Source organism: Prenolepis imparis, unplaced genomic scaffold, assembly GCF_030444845.1.
Source record: "Prenolepis imparis isolate NDT839.2.m4 unplaced genomic scaffold, iyPreImpa1.0 SCAF_9, whole genome shotgun sequence".
Classification (NCBI taxonomy): domain Eukaryota; kingdom Metazoa; phylum Arthropoda; class Insecta; order Hymenoptera; family Formicidae; genus Prenolepis; species Prenolepis imparis.
In genome coordinates, this window is record NW_028141167.1 from 2,526,614 (window position 1) to 2,551,882 (window position 25,269).

The following is a 25,269-nucleotide window of genomic DNA, read 5'->3' on the forward strand; positions in this document are numbered from 1 at the left end:
AATTTTTCCAATAATCTCATATAACAAAAATCTATCCGAAGACTACTCTTTCAGCTAATATTTGTGGCTTTTGGCTGCTGCTCTAATTTTACTGCTAATTTCGCTACGAAACTCATCATGTATGTACATCTTATCGCACGTGCAATGTAAATAGCAGTAAACGTTCGATATTACATGCACATAACCCCGCTTTTCCGCATCGCGCATCATTAACCGAAGTGATGGACAAGCTCGAATATAAGCACATATTCATTCCTGCTTTAGAGAAGATTTCACGAATGCATCCAGTCCTACTCCTTCACCGAAGATCAAAGCAGGCATCTTCATTTTTTCATGGAAAGAAAAAGAGAGAGAGAGAGAGAGAGAGAGAGAGAGAGAGAGAGAGAGAGAGAGAGAGAGAGAGAGAGAGAGAGAGAGAGAGAGAGAGAGAGAGAGAGAGAGAGAGAGAGAGAGAGAGAGAGAGAGAGAGAGAGAGAGAGAGAGAGGGTCCAGCATATCGATCCATTTCCAGCTTTATAAAAGATTTCGCATCAAAACGTCACTCTCCTCCTGCAAGTCCTACGTCGCATCCTATCTCACGTTCGAGTTTGCGCTTCGAGGGCGGCTCGTTTTACAGGATGCCGAATACTTTTCTGCCGTAGATACCGGATCTGTCGGTGACGGAGGAGGCGACGAGCTTGAGCATGTCCCAGCTCGAGGACTTCATGGAGGACGACACCGGCGGTCCCGTTCACGGCGGCGACCCGATGCTGTCGTCGCCGCATCTGCCACCATTGAGCCCACCTGCGGCCGCCTGTCACCACGGTTTAACCGACGAGGACACCCTCGGCAGTCTGGCGGTGACCACGTCGAATTCCTCGTCTGACATGGACATTGTCGCGTAGCGTCGAAAACCACCGTCGTCCGTCAGTTTCGCGCGTGATCCAAGTCGAATCCCGAAACTCTCATCGTCGCCAAATTTCCCGCTCGATCTTTGACCGAGATGATTAATTTAGGTTCGCGCGAAAGAGAGAAAGAGAAAAAGAGCGAGAAAGAAAGAGTGTGTGCGAGAGAAAAAGGAATGCTGTTTTGGTGTATGCGTGGCCTGGGACTTGAAGGTAGAGAGCTGCTGCGACATCGTAGATCTTCATCGTGGAAGAGCGGGAAGGGAATTCGCGCGACGTCAATTGGATTTTATTGGAGAGACCGCGCACTGATGCGGATTTATCTAAAACTAGTCATCGATTCGAGAAGATTTTACTTTGGAGGATTGGCAAAGGAAATGAAGAAGTATATGCATACGCGGATTAGCTGTTGCTTGCTAAAGAAGCCTGAAAGAGATTGTTTCGAATATTTCAATCGAGCTTGTACTGAAAGAACAGTCATTCTCGTAAAAAAGAAATATCGATATTTTCTTGAAACGAAATTCCGATTACTTGATTAAATATAAATGAAGATAATTATATATAGATGAATTTTTCTGGGAGATTGAAAGACACAATTAGAGTGTTTTCATAGAAATACATTCATCGGACTTCCCAGATGCTGCCAATTATCTTACCAATTATTTTCACAATTATCAAGATATATATCCAGCGATTGCAATATCCTTACTTCTTATCTAATATGCCATTAATGACCGGTTTGGTCGGCTCCTGATTAACTATGGACAGCAAGAGCGCTTTCCAAGACCCTCTCAAGACCTGGGAGATCATCGAGAGGATCGTGGAGAAAATTACCGTGATAAAAACGTGTCAAACTCGCGTTACGCGTCCTTGGAGATCCAGTACGCGGATCAGATGGAGATTTTTCGGGTCGATGACGAGAACCTCAAGAGCCGATCGGGCGTTTTCGAGCTGGCCGGGATCTTTCCAAGTGGCGGTGAAAGTCGTTATCGCCGGGCGACGGAGGAGGAGTTCAGGGTCGTTCCAATTGCGATGAGGAACGGAGGGCTCGTTGTCACGATTCTACGAACGGCTGGCCGTTACACCAATGGAATGCGTGATGTCTTACGTGCGTTGTATGTTATGTCAGTGCACTCGAAGGACGCGCTCCTGTCGCGCTTAAGACGAGCCTAAACGTTCGCTATCGCGAGGACGATATGTCGTCACGATGCGCATATTGTATGGACGACGAAATTCAGGATCTTTGACGAAGGACGAGAACGTCAAAAAAAGTGCTAATTATATAGTTTGTTATGATATTACTTAATTATCGAGAAATTATTTTCGTAGGTTGCGAGTGTTTGCGAGATATGTTGAGAAAAGACTCACAAAGAGAGACTCTTGTCTCTCCAAGATATAGATGAGGGAGGGAGTCTTTTTAATAAAAGATTTTCCGAGATATTCTCCCGGGATGTATCTCTTCGATAAGAGATATATTCGCAAATATATATATTATATAAAATTTGTGAAAATTATTGCATTATATGACATTTCATTTTGCTTTCGCAGTTTATAAAATTACGAAATATCAGGTATGTGTTAAAGAAACGGTTTTAAAATGAAAAAGAGAAAATATTGGGAAGAAATGTATTATTTTAAAAACAAAATATCGCAATACAATAACAAAAAATTAACTGAAGAAAGAAATTCCATCAATTTCAGTGTTTTAAGAAATTCGCAATCTTAATCTTTAAAATTTTTAATTATTAATAAGTATAACTTGATATACGAATTGCGAGTGCCTTTATAGGGAAAGAATCAAGAAACATATTTTCGAAAATATACTCTTCGATTTCAGTATTAGAACGCGCATACTACATAATCAGAAATTTCTTATCCCACATATAAAATTTTTAAACATTAACAGTTTCTAAAATCATTTAGATAGCTTAAAAATTTTAGAACTTCATAAAAATTCGTGACTATCTTTACTATTATGGCTTTCCAAGGATTACGAAATTCTCTGTGTTTGTAAAATCATATCATCATATTATCTTTATCACAGTCGACATTTTTTTTTATTAATTAGAATAAGATGATTAAGAATAGAAATATCAGAGTTATCACGTCAAAAAATATTAGTAAAACAAGAAAACCATTTTTTTTTATAAAACTCGATTGCATCAAATAAAAGCATCAAATAAAAGGGGGGTTTCATACACGTACATGTGAGGGGGCCCCGTAACCGGCTCCGAAAAGGCTCGCGCAATCTGCCATTAATTGTCCACCGTACGGGACAAAGGCACTCGACATCGACGTCGATATATCGGGGCGATATCGCAGGCTCGTAGCAGATGAGCGAGTACTAGACTCAAGTTCGTTATAAAGTTTGCTAATAGTTATTGTCCTCTCGGCAACGTGCACGTCGTGCCCTGTCTCGTGTGCCGCTCGCAGCGGTGGCTTTTGTGCGCGACGGTCCTTGATTTCATCGCTTACCTTGCGTTCGCTGGGTATAACCCACATTGCCCGAGCCACCACGTCGCCTCGAGTCAAGATCGATGATTATTCGACCGGAGAATCACCGTCGATAAATCGTTTGCCGCTCGATAGCGAGGGCAGCAATTAAAGTATCACCTACTTTTCAGAAGAGAGAGAGAGAGCGAGAGAAAATTGGAATATTACGTTGTAAGACGGAATATCGGGAGAGAGATGAGATATTATTTTGAATACATATGTCGAAATATTATTATTAATTATCAGGCAAGTTTATGCAATGACGATTAATTTGATTTTCATGATAAAATGAAAATAAGATTCTTTTTACCAGTTACCCGCAATCAATGCAATTTTAATAAATTTAAAATACATATAATTAAAATATAATTTTTCTTTTATTAAAAACACACAAAAGAGAAACAAAGACTAAGAGAATATTTTTTCCTAATTTTAGGACTGTTCTTTTGATTTCTTGTGTCTGTATTTTCCATATAATTCCCTGAATCTATAATAATGTTAGGGAAATAATAAAACGGTCTATGCACAGAATATCTAAACATTATCACTCTCTATTGTATAATTATAATAAATAAATGAATAATTTTTCATTATTTGAAGAGATTTGTGGGAAAAAAAAATGTTTCAAAAAATTATTTTTTAAATTCTAATTCTATTAAATATTAATTTTCTTTTTACTCTGTAAAAATACCAATGAACAATATATTTAATATATTTTAATGATGAAATAGTTGATGATTTGTGAATATGAATTATTTTTAATATTCTCAATCACGCAATATATAACTGATGTATCTTTTTTAATAAAAATGTTTTTTCCTGCCGTCTCATTTATCTACTTTGATTACATAGAAAGTGATAGTCTTAGACATTTCAGATGCGGACTATAGGCAGAAAATTAACATACTGCCCTCGAATGTGTTCTTATCGCATCATTAGTCCTTAGATAAATAGAGAATTCTCTTTTGTGAGGAAATACATTCGATAGTTCATATAGTCTAGAAAAACGCTCGTTATTGCGTTCGAAACTTTATGATAAACGAAAGGGCCATGGAATCACTGGTGCCAGTTTAATCGAGATAAAAATAAAAAATGATCTCCCTTGAGAGAAAAGATACTTTGTTACATATATACGATCAAGATGAGGTGCACATCGCGCGAATATACCTACATATCGTAGTAATCCCCTCAATTTTCTCTGGATTTAGTTTATATAAAAGTCAATTCCTTGATATAAAAATGTCATTTATAAAATTTGACACATCGAAACCAGAACAATCAATATCGCTGCGCGACTCTTTTCTTTTTAAGAGATAGAAGAATATATTTTTCACAAATTTATATACAACTAAAAAACCAACAATATATATATATATATATATATATATATATATACATATACAACACATAATGCACACGTATAAACATAAATTATTTCCGTGCTTTCGAGTCGCGGAGCTTACTTAGCTTCTTCTGGTTTCAAGTTGAAGTCGATGTACCTGTAGAAGAATGTTTTTGTATCCAAATACGCGATATCCAACTCGCGCAGGTCGCAAGTTTTTAGCATACGATCTGTAACTCATCTCGAGGATACTTCTTCAGTCAGCACATACTCCAGGTATATATACTTTCTTACGAGATCTATATGTAAACAATATTGCAACGCGGGCGTTGTCATGTGCGGTATTCTCGTTTCTCGCAAGCGTGACTGAACAAACGAGCAAAACGTTGCAAGCGGCAAATGCAACTGCAGTTGTTGCTCGCGGAGACTGCGATGCCCCGAGGCTGATACGTCCATTAACAAATCATTTCGTTCGCGATATATGAATTTATCGCGCGATGCAACGTTGTTGCGCGCACATATACACACGACCGTCGTAGCGAATAATTTTATATTAGCGTTGTCAACCCACGCTCTTGTTGATTAATTGATGGTTAATTTCAGCTGCGAGAAAGCTCGACGGACATCAAAGATACAATATGCGCGCACACAAGAGAGAGAGTGACAGGGGGAAAGAGATTTTGTAAGAAATATATAGTTTTTATTACCTATTAAAAAATCTTTAAAAAACACTCTCTCTTTTGCGTTCTCAGGCTGTAAAAATTAATTAGGGAACTTTATATAGAGAGTCTCGGCTATTTTTAACACTTCATCATCTACGGATGTAATTTTGTAATTTTCAAGTCGATTTTTCTTTGAACGAAAATTTGATTAAGTGCCCCTTTATTTTTTCGCGTATTGTTTCAATATCTTACATTAGGAAATAAAAGAAGAAGGTTCCAATCTTTATTCCACCAGTATCTTCAAAAGGAGCGTCTTTTCTTTGTCATTATTTACAATTCGACAAACTATTAATGACTTGATTTTTGTTCAAGAAAAATAGACTCCAAATTGATCAAAGAATAGTCTGTCCGCAAAGAGATCCCCTCTCTCTCGTTTCTTCCGGGACATCCTATACTTAATCCTCAAAATTGGGCATAAGAGGTCGACGGGCGGGAGAAATTTCGTGCTTCGAGTGATTATCAAGTCGCCGAATGTTCTTTCGCGAAATCGAACCAACTCGCAAATTCCGCGCACGAACCGCGCGACGCGGAATACGTAACGATTCAACGACACGGTGCGTTCGCCTCGAGTCGAAATAATGGGGGGAAGGAATGAGAGGGAGGGACACTCCAACTCCTCCGTTGCCTGTGTCGATGCTGTGTAACCACCGGGGGAAAATAAATAATCCGAGTACACGGTGTGCGTCGAAGGTAAATACAGATTCCAGCCGTTCGCGAAAAACTTTCTTGTCGGGGACGCGTCCCTGTTAAAAGGGGGTGGAGATGAGAGGGGGGCTTGTTAGGACTTTTCGGCGAGGACGTGACTGTGCTCTCGCGCTAGTTCGATCCGAGATTCGGTGCGAAATTTTTCACGCGTGCGAAATATTCGTGCAGACGCGAGGATGTCATCAAATCAGTTTATCTTTTCGATTAGCTGAAAATTTGAAAGATAAAAAACGTACGATTCGGTTTTCGTTTTTTTTAACTATTCGGCGTTTAAGATTGATCGATAGATGGCAAAAGATTTCGCAAAAAAAAAATTTAATTAACGTTTAACATTGTTTCTTCATCGATATTAAAGTGGTGTGATGCCGCGTCGAAAGTTGCAAATTTTTTTTTACTCGAAACGCCAAGGGCTATTGCCATCGTGAATGCATAACGAAAGTTAAGTATGCAATAATGATTAGCAGACATAACTGGTTTGCCAGCGAGCCTCGAAATAGGTCATACCCCGAGGGTACGCCATTTAGAGAGAGTGCTGCCTACCTTTAAACCCAGAACGAAACTAATTTCTGTCGGAACGAAATTTCACGACAATGTGCAATAGCGCGTTGCCGAAGACGTATTGGAAATTTATCCGAGCACAAGCTGTATATTCATTTGTTTTCGATTATAACGTTCCCCTGACGCATATTGATGTCGCAAGAATAATTTTAAAAACTTAAGATGAAAAAAAACATATTTAAATGCATTACATTAACGAGAGAAATTTCCTTTCCTTTATTTCTATAGCTCTTTACAATTTTTTTTTCTTTATCTTCTATAAGGGATTATTAAATTATATATTTCAATATTTAATATTAAATTTGTTTGTTTCTTGGAAATATTATCTAATATTATCTTTCACATCTTTCAAATTTTATTCTCCGAGAAAAGATTTCGCGAGATTAATTTTCTGAGTATAAATTAATTAAATTACTAATATTAATTAAGCATTGCGAAATCGATTTTACGAATTTTTTTTGCTTTATTCGGAAGTTCGATGTCTCGAATACAATTCGTCGGCGACGACAATTCGAGTTTTCGCAGATTCACCGATGCTGACGTCGCGAATCGGTATCGTTTGCATGCGGGCACATAATGCCGATAACGGGAGTAAAAACGAGAGAGAGGGAGAAAAGTACGAGGCAGGTGCGTCGACCATAAATAAGAGACACTGCTGCCGATGTTACAGTGCTGTAGAAACGAGATTGAAAATTTCACGAATGCGGAATATGCGGTCTTCTCGCTCAATTAAAGTCTCTCGCGCATCGCGTCATTTTTTCAAAAGACGCTTCCTAAATTTCGCGATTTATTCGCGCGAAAAATTAAGGGCTAACCAACACTTCTCCTACGTTCGTCGATCTCTCTTCCATCACTTTTCTCAATCTTTCTGCTTTTTTTTTCTAATTTTTATGTCTGAAAATCTCGAAGAAAATATATCTTATCGATATATATATATATTTATATTCCAGCGATCGTGTTCGGATGCGGCTTTCCCCGCGTAAGTTTCACCGTGTCGTGAATAAAACATCGACCGCGGACCAGGCCGAGGACGAGCACGCGCTCGCAATGAGCAGTGCGTGTCGCGTGTTTTAATAACGCATTCGGATTGTAATGTACGCATCCCTGTATAGAGCCTGTTCCACCGGCTTTACCCTGTCATCGATGCTTTTGCGTCTTCGTTGACGATTAACGGTGCCATAAGCGTGTCACGCGAACAACGAATTTAAATGCCGTCGTATTGGCAATTTAAGATTGCAATTTAAAGACACGCTCGTGTCGAATAATCATGCTTATATCGCGCGGAGAACCGATATATATACAATATATTAAATCTTGAATTTTAAAGACATTTTGATATTATATTAAAATTATCATATTTTCTCACTCATACTCACTTTCACTTTTAATGTTCTCGATAAAGTTTAAAAATTTTTTTTTTCTAAAGCGCATTCGTCCCTCTCGCGTGGATCAGCCACTCGTGACAGAATCGTTGGAGGAATCGCGGGAATTATCGTTGACGCGCGTATTTCTCCATCGAATTTTCTCCGGAGCGCCAGCCTCCTCGACGCAAAATTGCGCGCACGCTTTGCAAGCACGGATAAATCTCCTCCAGACGTCGAGCCCTCGCAAAAGCGGGAGTATATCCCCGACCGATATCGTATCTCGAAACGGACGCGTAAGTCAATACTCCCGGAATGCGGAAAGACGTTTTCCGCCGAGCGAGTTTGCAGGAAGCAGAGATCACTTCGACACGCGAGAAGAGATCCGCGATCTCTCGACTTCTCGCAGCCCTCTATGATAACGTGTGTGTGTGTGTACGTGTGTGTATGTGTGTGATACGATAAGGTATATACACCCCAATAGATATAAGTGAATAAGTACAATACGTAGGATAGAAGAAAACGTGCGAAGAATATATTTTCGGAAGTATTTTACGACGAGAGAATCTTGCGCTACGCAATATCGTCGAGCCTTGCACCGTAGCCTGTATTTAAGATCCTTCCCAATTCGATGGTTGTTTACGATTTTTTTTGCAAACGTATAAATATAAACGACAGGCATACAGGAAACGTGCGATAAAGCGAGAATGGTGTTATCACTTTTCATAGTTTAATTGTTGACAATGCAAGAGAGAGAGAGAGAGAGAGAGAGAGAGGGAGGGAGGGATAGAGCGAATAATGTTAATTTATATCGATAATAGTATAGTAATAATGAAAATTATCGTTATTGTTGCGCGTCGTTAATGTTACCATTTTGAGACGATACTTTATCATCCGTCATTATTGTTACACCGACGCTATCGGCGATGTTACGTCTCGATGTAGACGGCTATCCATTGTTATCACTTACTATTGTACAATTATTAGGGCGTGCAATTACGATCATGTAATTGCGATCGTTATAAATGCACGTTGACGAGCCAGGCGGAATCGGAATTGTATTACGCTCGATGATGATTGGTCGTGATGGCGAAGCAGATGAATTATGTTACGTTATGTATATGTTTTACTTGCTCGTTGTTACTCGCGATATTATCACAGCTGCAATTCGCAATTTCCGCGTAAAAGTGGATATGACGCAGTGTTTGACAAAATGAAGATAAAGATTGACGTTACTGAATGTGGTGAAGTTTTATTCGTCATCAACGTGATCAGCCTCTCTCCTATTTTCGTCTCCTTTTTCCGCATAATCGAAAAATGTACTTATTTAAATACAAGGATTGTGCATAGATGATATAATAAGATAAATGATACATACATTGTTTTATTTTTACGGATAAACTTTATTCGAACATTTTATACATTCACTTTTGTAAAAAAATTTACGATTAGATTAATGACTAAACGATCGTCATCAATTTATTCAAATTGGGAAAAACTCTATATTCTGACAGATTTGTTTTTTATCTTTGAAATCAGAAAAAAAATTGCATGTATAACTATAATAAGCGTCTACAATTCCTAAACTGAAATTTTTACACTATAAAATTACCTTTATATTACCTTTATAATACCTTTATATTACTTTAATCTACAAACGTCTCGTAGAGTCAAGAACACCGCAGAGCTTTAAATATTTAATCAACTTGATTATCGTTGAAGCGGATAATCTACGTTCATTTCAAGAAATTCTTAATTTTTCCACAAGTTATCTGCATTGTGACGGGTCAATAACTCGTCGGCGGTGAAGAAAAGTGGGCGCTTAGTGGCGATATAAAATTTAACGTCCACGAGAGGAGTTAATCGCGAACCCTTCCCTTTCAAAGGGAGAGAGACTTGAGACGAAGTGAAAACGGGGAAAAGAGGAAAAGAGGAAGGCGGGAATTAGAAAAATGGCAAAGAAGCCGACAACACAAAAATGAGAGAGGCATAACGAGAGAAAATTCATCGAGATTTCCCTGTATCTCTTCGGCGTTGCTCTACAGTCTCTCCTAGGAGTACGAGGAGAGACCGCACCTTTATCCCCATTCCGCCCTCGCTATAATTCCTTCTTTCAGTGGTAACGAGCGATCACGAGGAGGAAATGCAATTTGCCGTGACGACGGACGGAAATGGGCTTCTCGAGTGGTTTCGGCGTCGGTCAGGTCGGCGCACAGGGCGAGGAGCAGGTCAAGGCTGATACAAGGGTTCGCCTATATGGCTAATCGCATGGCTTCGGGCTAAAGAGGAAATAGTGCTCGGCCATTCGCCCGTATCAGATCTTTCGAATTGACCACGCGATATTATAAAGAGAGTATGCCTGTCGCGATGAGAATCTAGTCATTGTTTTTCTCTCTATTATTATTGAAAAGTACACTGAGAGAATTTTCTCTTAGAATTTACCCTGAAAATCATGGTAATCATGGAACAATATGGTATGGAAAGAATTTTATAAGAATTTCTCTGATTAATATTTATCACAATAAAAATAATAATATCTATCACAATAAAATAGAAAATATGTTTGATTAATTTTATTATGCAGTTTAATAAAATTAATTAAACATGTTTTATATTTTATTGTGATAGATATTATTATTTTTATTGTGATAAATATTAATCACAGAAATTCTTATAAAATTCTTTCCATACTATATTGTCCCACGATTACCATGATTTTTTGGGGTAAATTCTAAGAGAAAATTCTCTCTGTATTATTTCGCAAATCTCAAGAATTAATGATTTCGTCATCTCGAATCTGCTCGTTAGACATTTTCAGGACAGATGATTGTTAGAATTTTTAGACATTTTGAAGATATTATGCGCATTATAATATATTACTAAATATTAATTTTTTTATTTGATAAAGTCAGTTTAACGACACACGTATCTCTCGAGATTCTTAATATGATTTCATCGTCGCTATGAGAGCTCAATGGAAGGTCGCACGAATGAAGATAATTAAGTTCGATACCACATTTTCTGCAAATTTAACGACACTCTTTCGCAAGCCACATGTCTTATGGCTCGTTACTTGTTTTCTATGATGGATTACCGGATGCGTAAGGATAATGCACGAGAGACACAATTCTCGCCGAGCATTATGGCATTAATATTAACGATGCGCACGTGTCATTGATTCAGCGCATTTCTATGTAAATAAAATCGGCGGGCTTACGTAATAATGACTCAACTAGTGAAAAATAATGTTTGCCGTGTGAATGTTAATTTCTTAGAGTATTATAGAGTCCGGGAAATATTCGAGGGATTATATAAACTTTTTCAGAGATTTTCATTCACTGTCGCGAAAGTAATTTAGCGCAGTAATCAATTACAAGACGGACAATTGCTTTTTAATTTCCCCCTTCCCTTAAAAAAAGAAAATAATACGAACGCTTTAATCGACTGATAGTCGCATCGAGTAACAAGCGCACCTGCCGGCCAGCTTTACAAGACCGATAATTACGGGCGACTCTTTTACAGCCTGGCTACCTTCATGTCCCCGAACCTGTCCCGGACAATCCTCCTGCACCCTTTGCGAGTACCTAACCCTCCGCTACCGACCCTCGACACCGGCATATAATGGATCGCTTCAATTTACTCGACGGCGCTGCCTTGCCACGACCCGCCGTAGAAAATCGAAAAATTCTGGGGGTGCGAGAACACGAGGAACGCGGTGGACCGAGGGGGGAGGCGCTGTTGTACGCGATTCCGTCGGGGAAACGACGAGATTTCATTATAATGGAGGAGAGCCTCACGGCAAAGTGTGAAGTCTCGCGGCAGGTCTACCCTCCGGGGACGAAAGAAATTGGCGGGAATTATGTCGGAAAGTGTCTACGGTTAGAGGGAAAGAGAGAAAGAGAAAGAAAGAACGGAAGTCAGGAGGCCGCGCGACTATGGGGGTTTGTTTAACCGATGCGTGCTGAAGGGAATTGTATAAACACGAAGATAAAATCGCCTTATTACGGGAATTGAAATCATATTCGTTGAAGTAATTTTTTTATCTTTTTTGTAATATTACTAATAGAACAACACAAGCGCGCGCTACGCGCGCACCATTCTTCAGTTTTATGTTAAAAAATGATATCTTTAAAAAAATAATCTAAAGTTTGTTTAAACTCGATTAATATTTTTTCACAGAAATTAGTTGATTTAAGCGTTAATTTGCTAATTAAATTTTAAAATAATAATACGTTAAAAAATTAAAATAGTAATATGTCGTAAATAATATGTTATAATATTTTATTCTCGATTAATATTTTTTGACAGAAATCAGCTGATAATTGTCAAAAATATTAATCGAGTTTAAAGTATTATAACATATTATTATTTTAAAAATTATATAATTAGCAAATTAACGCTTTAATCAGCTGATTTCTGTCAAAAAATATTAATAAAACGAAAATTTGCTAATTAAATATTCTAGCTTACATATATTTATATTTATATATGTGTTATAATGTAAAATAATAAGATTATTTTGTTTTCAGGTCAAGGTGTGCTGTGTACTACAACTCCGCTATTGTACGTATCGGTGAGTGAGAAATTGTTTATTTTATAACAATTTTATAGCTATAGCGGTAATGAAGGTGTAAATATATGAAAATATTAAAATAATAATATATTTTAAATAATATGTTATAATATCTTATCCGCAATTGATATTTTTTGACAAAAATCGACTGATAATTGTCAAAAATATTAATCGAATTAAAAATATTATAACATCCTTTTTTAAAAAAGGCATGTTAAGTCGATACTCGCAAGTATTGTTGCATCTTTTCTGCGATGCTGATTGACTATTTTGATTTGCATTGTGCGTTATATTCGTAGCATCGAGAGGCTGTCATCGCGAGGATTAGTAGTTTAACAGTTTGTTCAAAATAAAATTAAATAAAATAATATGTTTTAAATAATGTTATAATATTTTATCCGCGATTAATATTTTTGATAGTTATCAGCTGATTTCTGTCAAAAAATATTAACCGAGTTTAAAGTATTATAATATATTATTTAAAACTACTAGAATAACACAAGCGCGCGCTACGCGCGCGCCATTCTTTGATTTCATATTTTTAAAAATAATTATTAAAATAATAATATTTTTTTGACAGAATCAACTGATAACTGTCAAAAAATATTAATCGAGTTTAAAATACCATAACATATTATTTTAAACAAATTATTATTTTAATTTTTAAAATATATTATTTAAAAACTTAATTAACAAATTGGCGCTTAAATCAGCTGATTTCTGTCAAAAAATATTACTAAAGCATTCATTTGCTAATTAAATTTCAGAGTAATAATACGTTATAAAAATTAAAGTAGTAATGTTGATAATACTTTATCCTCGATTAATACTTTTTGACAGAAATCAGCTGATAACTGTCAAAAATAATAACCGAGTTTAAAGTAGCTAATTTCTATAAAAAAATATTAATAAATCTTCTCGTCCATAAAATCGTAATTAGTCTCGACGTTGTGATTATCTCGATTATCAAAACAGTCTTACAGAAAATTCTATTTTTTTTGTTCGCACTTGTTTTAGATTTAAATACTGAATTTTTATGCATTGCATAATTAATTAATATATACTTCTTTATGTATTGATTGCAATGCATGCATAAAAATATGTGAATTAATTATGCAATGCATAAATATTCATTACTTAAATCTTTAACAGAAAACCAAAAAAATAGAATTATATACAAGAATCTTTCGAACAAAATATCTATGCTTCTATCAGATTCATGCGTCTGTACACACACATCCAACACACTGCAGTCTCGCGCGAGACTGACCGCAAGACTCTGAGCAGCGGTATCGCCAAGCGCACCCGACACCCTACACATCCTCCACGCTGCGCATCTCGCGCGAGACTGATTCTCGAGATATTGTGATTGCGAGACTGATCGTCAGTCTCGCGCGAGGCGCGCAGCGTGGTAGATGTATAGGCTGTGTTTGGCGATACCGCTGCACAGAGTCTTGCGGTCAGTTTCGCGCGAAACGTGCAGCGCGATGGATGTGTGTGTATGTACAGACGAACGAATCTAATAGAAATGCAGATATTTTGATCGAAAGATTCTTGTAGAAAATTCTATTTTTTTTAATTCTCTGTTAAAGATATAAATAATAAATATTTATGCATTGCATAATTAATTGACATATTCTCAGGCATGTATTGCAATCAAGGCATAGAAAAATATATATTAATTAATTATGCAATACATAAAAATTCAGTATTTAAATCTAAAACAGAAGTGCGAACAAAATAGAATTATCTATAAGAATCTTTTGTGAATAGAGATAATCATAACGTCGAGATATGATTTTATAGACGAAAGTATATATTAATATTTTTTCATAGAAATTAGCTACTTTCGCATGGGGTCAGCGGTAAAAAAGTATCATTTTCTAATATTTAAAGACGAGCCAAAAATTCATCGATTATACATTTTAATAGTACATTGATTACAGAATCATTTGGTACCAAACAGACACCAGCGTACAAATTTTTAATACGATAAACATAAAATAAGTATGCGTCGCACAGGGTCCGCGTCAAAAAAGTATCGATTTCTAATATTTTAAGACGAGCCAAAAATTCATCGAGTATACATTTTAATAGTACATTGATTACAGAATCTTTTGGTACCATGCAGACACCAGCGTACAAATTTTTTAATACGATAAACATAAAATAAGTATGCGTCGCACAGGGTAAGCGGTAAAAAGTATCGATTTCCAATATTTTAAGACGAGCCAAAAATTCATCGATTATACATTTTAATAGTACATTGATTACAGAATCATTTGGTACCAAACAGACACCAGCGTACAAATTTTTTAACTTGATATACATAAAATAATGTTGCGTCGCATAGGGTCAGCGGTAAAAAGTATCGATTTCCAATATTTTAAGACGAGCCAAAAATTCATCGATTATACATTTTAATAGTACATTGATTACAGAATCTTTTCGTACCATGCAGACACCAGCGTACAAATTTTTTAATACGACAAACATAAAATAAGGTTGCGTCGCATAGGGTCAGCGGTAAAAAGTATCGATTTCCAATATTTTAAGACGAGCAAAAATTCATCGATTATTCATTTTAATAGTACATTGATTACAGAATCATTTGGTACCAAACAGACAACAGCGTACAAATTTTTTAACTTGATATACATAAAATAAGATTGCGTCGCATGGGATCAGCGGTAAAAAAGTATCGATTTCCAATATTTTAAGACGAGCAAAAATTCATCGATTATACATTTTAATAGTACATTGATTACAGAATCATTTGGTACCAAACAGACAACAGCGTACAAATTTTTTAACTTGATATACATAAAATAAGATTGCGTCGCATGGGATCAGCGGTAAAAAAGTATCGATTTCTAATATTTAAAGACGAGCCAAAAATTCATCGATTATACATTTTAATAGTACATTGATTACAGAATCTTTTGGTACCAAACAGACACCAGCGTACAAATTTTTTAACTTGATATACTTAAAATAAGGTTGCGTCGCATAGTGTCAGCGGTAAAAAGTATCGATTTCCAATATTTTGAGACGAGCCAAAAATTCATCGATTATACATTTTAATAGTACATTGATTACAGAATCTTTTGGTACCAAGCAGACAACAGCGTACAAATTTTTTAATACGATAAACATAAAATAAGGATGCGTCGCACAGGGTCCGCGTCAAAAAAGTATCGATTTCCAATATTTTAAGACGAGCCAAAAATTCATCGATTATACATTTTAATAGTACATTGATTACAGAATCTTTTGGTACCAAGCAGACAACAGCGTACAAATTTTTTCATTTGCTATACATTAATTGAGGATGCGTCGCATGGGATCAGCGGTAAAAAAGTATCGATTTCTAATATTTAAAGACGAGCCAAAAATTCATCGATTATACATTTTAATAGTACATTGATTACAGAATCTTTTGGTACCGAGCAGACAACAGCGTACAAATTTTTTAATACGATAAACATAAAATAAGGATGCGTCGCACAGGGTCCGCGTCAAAAAAGTATCGATTTCCAATATTTTAAGACGAGCCAAAAATTCATCGATTATACATTTTAATAGTACATTGATTACAGAATCTTTTGGTACCAAGCAGACAACAGCGTACAAATTTTTTAATACGATAAACATAAAATAAGGATGCGTCGCATAGGGTCAGCGGTAAAAAAGTATCAATTTCTAATATTTTAAGACGAGCCAAAAATTCATCGATTATACATTTTAATAGTACATTGAGTACAGAATCATTTGGTACCAAACAGACACCAGCGTACAAACTTTTTCATTTGCTATACATAAAATAAGGATGCGTTGCACAGGGTCCGCGTCAAAAAAGTATCAATTTCTAATATTTTAAGACGAGCCAAAAATTCATCGATTATACATTTTAATAGTACATTGATTACAGAATCTTTTGGTACCAAGCAGACAACAGCGTACAAATTTTTTAATACGATAAACATAAAATAAGAATGCGTCGCACAGGGTCAGCGGTAAAAAGTATCGATTTCCAATATTTTAAGACGAGCCAAAAATTCATCGATTATACATTTTAATAGTACATTGATTACAGAATCTTTTGGTACCAAACAGACACCAGCGTACAAATTTTTTAATACGATAAACATAAAATAATGTTGCGTCGCACAGGGTCCGCGTCAAAAAAGTATCGATTTTTAATATTTTAAGACGAGCCAAAAATTCATCGATTATACATTTTAATAGTACATCGACTACGGAATCTTTTGGTACCAAACAGACACCAGCGTACAAATTTTTTAACTTGATATACTTAAAATAATGTTGCGTCGCATAGGGTCAGCGGTAAAAAGTATCGATTTCCAATATTTTAAGACGAGCCAAAAATTCATCGATTATACATTTTAATAGTACATTGATTACAGAATCTTTTGGTACCAAGCAGACAACAGCGTACAAACTTTTTCATTTGCTATACATAAATTAAGGATGCGTCGCATAGGGTCAGCGGTAAAATAGTATCGATTTCTATTATTTAAAGACGAGCCAAAAATTCATCGATTGTACATTTAAATAGTACATTGATTACAGAATCTTTTGGTACCAAGCAGACAACAGCGTACAAACTTTTTCATTTGCTATACATAAATTAAAGATGCGTCGCATAGGGTCAGCGGTAAAAAAGTATCGATTTCTAATATTTTAAGACGAGCCAAAAATTCATCGATTATACATTTGATTAGTACATTGATTACAGAATCTTTTGGTACCATGCAGACACCAGCGTACAAATTTTTTAATACGATAAACATAAAATAAAAATGCGTCGCACAGGGTCCGCGTCAAAAAAGTATTAATTTCTAATATTTTAAGACGAGCCAAAAATTCATCGATTGTACATTTAAATAGTACATTGATTACAGAATCTTTTGGTACCTAGCAGACAACAGCGTACAAACTTTTTCATTTGCTATACATAAATTAAGGATGCGTCGCACAGGGTCAGCGGTAAAAAAGTATCGATTTCTAATATATTAAGACGAGCCAAAAATTCATCGATTGTACATTTAAATAGTACATTGATTACAGAATCTTTTGGTACCAAGCAGACAACAGCGTACAAACTTTTTCATTTGCTATACATAAATTAAGGATGCGTCGCATAGGGTCAGCGGTAAAAAAGTATCGATTTCTATTATTTAAAGACGAGCCAAAAATTCATCGATTATACATTTGATTAGTACATTGATTACAGAATCTTTTGGTACCATGCAGACACCAGCGTACAAATTTTTTAATACGATAAACATAAAATAAAGATGCGTCGCACAGGGTCCGCGTCAAAAAAGTATCAATTTCTATTATTTTAAGACGAGCCAAAAATTCATCGATTGTACATTTAAATAGTACATTGATTACAGAATCTTTTCGTACCAAGCAGACAACAGCGTACAAACTTTTTCATTTGCTATACATAAATTAAGGATGCGTCGCATAGGGTCAGCGGTATAAAAGTATCGATTTCTAATATTTTAAGACGAGCCAAAAATTCATCGATTGTACATTTAAATAGTACATTGATTACAGAATCTTTTGGTACCAAGCAGACAACAGCGTACAAACTTTTTCATTTGCTATACATAAATTAAGGATGCGTCGCACAGGGTCAGCGGTAAAAAAGTATCGATTTCTAATATATTAAGACGAGCCAAAAATTCATCGATTGTACATTTAAATAGTAAATTGATTACAGAATCTTTTGGTACCAAGCAGACAACAGCGTACAAACTTTTTCATTTGCTATACATAAATTAAGGATGCGTCGCATAGGGTCAGCGGTAAAAAAGTATCGATTTCTAATATTTTGAGACGAGCCAAAAATTCATCGATTATACATTTGATTAGTACATTGATTACAGAATCTTTTGGTACCAAGCAGACAACAGCGTACAAACTTTTTCATTTGCTATACATAAATTAAGGATGCGTCGCATAGGGTCAGCGGTAAAAATGTATCGATTTCTAATATTTTGAGACGAGCCAAAAATTCATCGATTATACATTTGATTAGTACATTGATTACAGAATCTTTTGGTACCATGCAGACACCAGCGTACAAATTTTTTAATACGATAAACATAAAATAAGGATGCGTCGCACAGGGTCCGCGTCAAAAAAGTATCAATTTCTATTATTTTAAGACGAGCCAAAAATTCATCGATTGTACATTTAAATAGTACATTGATTACAGAATCTTTTGGTACCAAGCAGACAACAGCGTACAAACTTTTTCATTTGCTATACATAAATTAAAGATGCGTCGCATAGGGTCAGCGGTAAAAAAGTATCGATTTCTAATATTTTAAGACGAGCCAAAAATTCATCGATTATACATTTGATTAGTACATTGATTACAGAATCTTTTGGTACCATGCAGACACCAGCGTACAAATTTTTTTATACGATAAACATAAAATAAGGATGCGTCGCACAGGGTCCGCGTCAAAAAAGTATTAATTTCTAATATTTTAAGACGAGCCAAAAATTCATCGATTGTACATTTAAATAGTACATTGATTACAGAATCTTTTGGTACCAAGCAGACAACAGCGTACAAACTTTTTCATTTGCTATACATAAATTAAGGATGTGTCGCACAGGGTCAGCGGTAAAAAAGTATCGATTTCTAATATATTAAGACGAGCCAAAAATTCATCGATTGTACATTTAAATAGTACATTGATTACAGAATCTTTTGGTACCAAGCAGACAACAGCGTACAAACTTTTTCATTTGCTATACATAAATTAAGGATGCATCGCATAGGGTCAGCGGTAAAAAAGTATCGATTTCTATTATTTAAAGACGAGCCAAAAATTCATCGATTATACATTTGATTAGTACATTGATTACAGAATCTTTTGGTACCATGCAGACACCAGCGTACAAACTTTTTCATTTGCTATACATAAATTAAGGATGCGTCGCATAGGGTCAGCGGTAAAAAAGTATCGATTTCTAATATTTTGAGACGAGCCAAAATTTCATCGATTATACATTTGATTAGTTCATTGATTACAGAATCTTTTGGTACCATGCAGACACCAGCGTACAAATTTTTTAATACGATAAACATAAAATAAGGATGCGTCGCACAGGGTCCGCGTCAAAAAAGTATCAATTTCTATTATTTTAAGACGAGCCAAAAATTCATCGATTGTACATTTAAATAGTACATTGATTACAGAATCTTTTCGTACCAAGCAGACAACAGCGTACAAACTTTTTCATTTGCTATACATAAATTAAGGATGCGTCGCATAGGGTCAGCGGTATAAAAGTATCGATTTCTAATATTTTAAGACGAGCCAAAAATTCATCGATTGTACATTTAAATAGTACATTGATTACAGAATCTTTTGGTACCAAGCAGACAACAGCGTACAAACTTTTTCATTTGCTATACATAAATTAAGGATGCGTCGCACAGGGTCAGCGGTAAAAAAGTATCGATTTCTAATATATTAAGACGAGCCAAAAATTCATCGATTGTACATTTAAATAGTAAATTGATTACAGAATCTTTTGGTACCAAGCAGACAACAGCGTACAAACTTTTTCATTTGCTATACATAAATTAAGGATGCGTCGCATAGGGTCAGCGGTAAAAAAGTATCGATTTCTAATATATTAAGACGAGCCAAAAATTCATCGATTGTACATTTAAATAGTACATTGATTACAGAATCTTTTGGTACCAAGCAGACAACAGCGTACAAACTTTTTCATTTGCTATACATAAATTAAGGATGTGTCGCACAGGGTCAGCGGTAAAAAAGTATCGATTTCTAATATATTAAGACGAGCCAAAAATTCATCGATTGTACATTTAAATAGTACATTGATTACAGAATCTTTTGGTACCAAGCAGACAACAGCGTACAAACTTTTTCATTTGCTATACATAAATTAAGGATGCGTCGCATAGGGTCAGCGGTAAAAAAGTATCGATTTCTATTATTTAAAGACGAGCCAAAAATTCATCGATTATACATTTGATTAGTACATTGATTACAGAATCTTTTGGTACCATGCAGACACCAGCGTACAAACTTTTTCATTTGCTATACATAAATTAAGGATGCGTCGCATAGGGTCAGCGGTAAAAAAGTATCGATTTCTAATATTTTGAGACGAGCCAAAAATTCATCGATTATACATTTGATTAGTACATTGATTACAGAATCTTTTGGTACCATGCAGACACCAGCGTACAAATTTTTTAATACGATAAACATAAAATAAGGATGCGTCGCACAGGGTCCGCGTCAAAAAAGTATCAATTTCTATTATTTTAAGACGAGCCAAAAATTCATCGATTGTACATTTAAATAGTACATTGATTACAGAATCTTTTGGTACCAAGCAGACAACAGCGTACAAACTTTTTCATTTGCTATACATAAATTAAAGATGCGTCGCATAGGGTCAGCGGTAAAAAAGTATCGATTTCTAATATTTTAAGACGAGCCAAAAATTCATCGATTATACATTTGATTAGTACATTGATTACAGAATCTTTTGGTACCATGCAGACACCAGCGTACAAATTTTTTTATACGATAAACATAAAATAAGGATGCGTCGCATAGGGTCAGCGGTAAAAAAGTATCGATTTCTATTATTTAAAGACGAGCCAAAAATTCATCGATTATACATTTGATTAGTACATTGATTACAGAATCTTTTGGTACCATGCAGACACCAGCGTACAAATTTTTTAATACGATAAACATAAAATAAAGATGCGTCGCACAGGGTCCGCGTCAAAAAAGTATCAATTTCTATTATTTTAAGACGAGCCAAAAATTCATCGATTGTACATTTAAATAGTACATTGATTACAGAATCTTTTCGTACCAAGCAGACAACAGCGTACAAACTTTTTCATTTGCTATACATAAATTAAGGATGCGTCGCACAGGGTCAGCGGTAAAAAAGTATCGATTTCTAATATATTAAGACGAGCCAAAAATTCATCGATTGTACATTTAAATAGTAAATTGATTACAGAATCTTTTGGTACCAAGCAGACAACAGCGTACAAACTTTTTCATTTGCTATACATAAATTAAGGATGCGTCGCATAGGGTCAGCGGTAAAAAAGTATCGATTTCTATTATTTAAAGACGAGCCAAAAATTCATCGATTATACATTTGATTAGTACATTGATTACAGAATCTTTTGGTACCATGCAGACACCAGCGTACAAACTTTTTCATTTGCTATACATAAATTAAGGATGCGTCGCATAGGGTCAGCGGTAAAAAAGTATCGATTTCTAATATTTTGAGACGAGCCAAAAATTCATCGATTATACATTTGATTAGTACATTGATTACAGAATCTTTTGGTACCATGCAGACACCAGCGTACAAATTTTTTAATACGATAAACATAAAATAAGGATGCGTCGCACAGGGTCCGCGTCAAAAAAGTATCAATTTCTATTATTTTAAGACGAGCCAAAAATTCATCGATTGTACATTTAAATAGTACATTGATTACAGAATCTTTTGGTACCAAGCAGACAACAGCGTACAAACTTTTTCATTTGCTATACATAAATTAAAGATGCGTCGCATAGGGTCAGCGGTAAAAAAGTATCGATTTCTAATATTTTAAGACGAGCCAAAAATTCATCGATTATACATTTGATTAGTACATTGATTACAGAATCTTTTGGTACCATGCAGACACCAGCGTACAAATTTTTTTATACGATAAACATAAAATAAGGATGCGTCGCATAGGGTCAGCGGTAAAAAAGTATCGATTTCTATTATTTAAAGACGAGCCAAAAATTCATCGATTATACATTTGATTAGTACATTGATTACAGAATCTTTTGGTACCATGCAGACACCAGCGTACAAATTTTTTAATACGATAAACATAAAATAAAGATGCGTCGCACAGGGTCCGCGTCAAAAAAGTATCAATTTCTATTATTTTAAGACGAGCCAAAAATTCATCGATTGTACATTTAAATAGTACATTGATTACAGAATCTTTTCGTACCAAGCAGACAACAGCGTACAAACTTTTTCATTTGCTATACATAAATTAAGGATGCGTCGCATAGGGTCAGCGGTAAAAAAGTATCGATTTCTATTATTTAAAGACGAGCCAAAAATTCATCGATTATACATTTGATTAGTACATTGATTACAGAATCTTTTGGTACCAAGCAGACAACAGCGTACAAACTTTTTCATTTGCTATACATAAATTAAAGATGCGTCGCAGAGGGTCAGCGGTAAAAAAGTATCGATTTCTAATATTTTAAGACGAGCCAAAAATTCATCGATTATACATTTGATTAGTACATTGATTACAGAATCTTTTGGTACCATGCAGACACCAGCGTACAAATTTTTTAATACGATAAACATAAAATAAGGATGCGTCGCACAGGGTCCGCGTCAAAAAAGTATCAATTTCTATTATTTTAAGACGAGCCAAAAATTCATCGATTGTACATTTAAATAGTACATTGATTACAGAATCTTTTGGTACCAAGCAGACAACAGCGTACAAATTTTTTAATACGATAAACATAAAATAAGGATGCGTCGCACAGGGTCCGCTTCAAAAAAGTATCAATTTCTATTATTTTAAGACGAGCCAAAAATTCATCGATTGTACATTTAAATAGTACATTGATTACAGAATCTTTTGGTACCAAGCAGACAACAGCGTACAAACTTTTTCATTTGCTATACATAAATTAAAGATGCGTCGCATAGGGTCAGCGGTAAAAAAGTATCGATTTCTAATATTTTAAGACGAGCCAAAAATTCATCGATTATACATTTGATTAGTACATTGATTACAGAATCTTTTGGTACCATGCAGACACCAGCGTACAAATTTTTTTATACGATAAACATAAAATAAGGATGCGTCGCACAGGGTCCGCGTCAAAAAAGTATTAATTTCTAATATTTTAAGACGAGCCAAAAATTCATCGATTGTACATTTAAATAGTACATTGATTACAGAATCTTTTGGTACCAAGCAGACAACAGCGTACAAACTTTTTCATTTGCTATACATAAATTAAAGATGCGTCGCATAGGGTCAGCGGTAAAAAAGTATCGATTTCTAATATTTTAAGACGAGCCAAAAATTCATCGATTATACATTTGATTAGTACATTGATTACAGAATCTTTTGGTACCATGCAGACACCAGCGTACAAATTTTTTTATACGATAAACATAAAATAATTATGCGTCGCATAGGGTCAGCGGTAAAAAAGTATCGATTTCTATTATTTAAAGACGAGCCAAAAATTCATCGATTATACATTTGATTAGTACATTGATTACAGAATCTTTTGGTACCATGCAGACACCAGCGTACAAATTTTTTAATACGATAAACATAAAATAAAGATGCGTCGCACAGGGTCCGCGTCAAAAAAGTATCAATTTCTATTATTTTAAGACGAGCCAAAAATTCATCGATTGTACATTTAAATAGTACATTGATTACAGAATCTTTTCGTACCAAGCAGACAACAGCGTACAAACTTTTTCATTTGCTATACATAAATTAAGGATGCGTCGCATAGGGTCAGCGGTATAAAAGTATCGATTTCTAATATTTTAAGACGAGCCAAAAATTCATCGATTGTACATTTAAATAGTACATTGATTACAGAATCTTTTGGTACCAAGCAGACAACAGCGTACAAACTTTTTCATTTGCTATACATAAATTAAGGATGCGTCGCATAGGGTCAGCGGTAAAAAAGTATCGATTTCTATTATTTAAAGACGAGCCAAAAATTCATCGATTATACATTTGATTAGTACATTGATTACAGAATCTTTTGGTACCAAGCAGACAACAGCGTACAAACTTTTTCATTTGCTATACATAAATTAAAGATGCGTCGCACAGGGTCAGCGGTAAAAAAGTATCGATTTCTAATATATTAAGACGAGCCAAAAATTCATCGATTGTACATTTAAATAGTACATTGATTACAGAATCTTTTGGTACCAAGCAGACAACAGCGTACAAACTTTTTCATTTGCTATACATAAATTAAGGATGCGTCGCATAGGGTCAGCGTTAAAAAAGTATCGATTTCTATTATTTAAAGACGAGCCAAAAATTCATCGATTATACATTTGATTAGTACATTGATTACAGAATCTTTTGGTACCATGCAGACACCAGCGTACAAACTTTTTCATTTGCTATACATAAATTAAGGATGCGTCGCATAGGGTCAGCGGTAAAAAAGTATCGATTTCTAATATTTTGAGACGAGCCAAAAATTCATCGATTATACATTTGATTAGTACATTGATTACAGAATCTTTTGGTACCATGCAGACACCAGCGTACAAATTTTTTAATACGATAAACATAAAATAAGGATGCGTCGCACAGGGTCCGCGTCAAAAAAGTATCAATTTCTATTATTTTAAGACGAGCCAAAAATTCATCGATTATACATTTGATTAGTACATTGATTACAGAATCTTTTGGTACCATGCAGACACCAGCGTTCAAATTTTTTTATACGATAAACATGAAATAAGGATGCGT

General features: G+C 35.2%; 1 protein-coding gene across 6 annotated transcripts in view; it reads left to right on the top strand.

The window, feature by feature from the left end:
* The window catches only part of Mitf (transcription factor Mitf), a 147,305-nt gene that overhangs the window by 92,592 nt on the left and 29,444 nt on the right, over positions 1–25,269 (top strand). For 5 of the 6 annotated variants that reach the window (XM_083045803.1, XM_083045799.1, XM_083045798.1 and 2 more), the window contains one exon: positions 642–9,305. In XM_083045803.1, coding sequence (XP_082901929.1) covers positions 642–884 — 243 coding nt within the window. In that variant the 3' untranslated portion in view covers positions 885–9,305. Of the gene's footprint in view, positions 1–641; positions 9,306–12,594; positions 12,629–25,269 lie in introns of those variants that run through there. The other variant, XM_083045800.1, reaches the window with a different exon arrangement.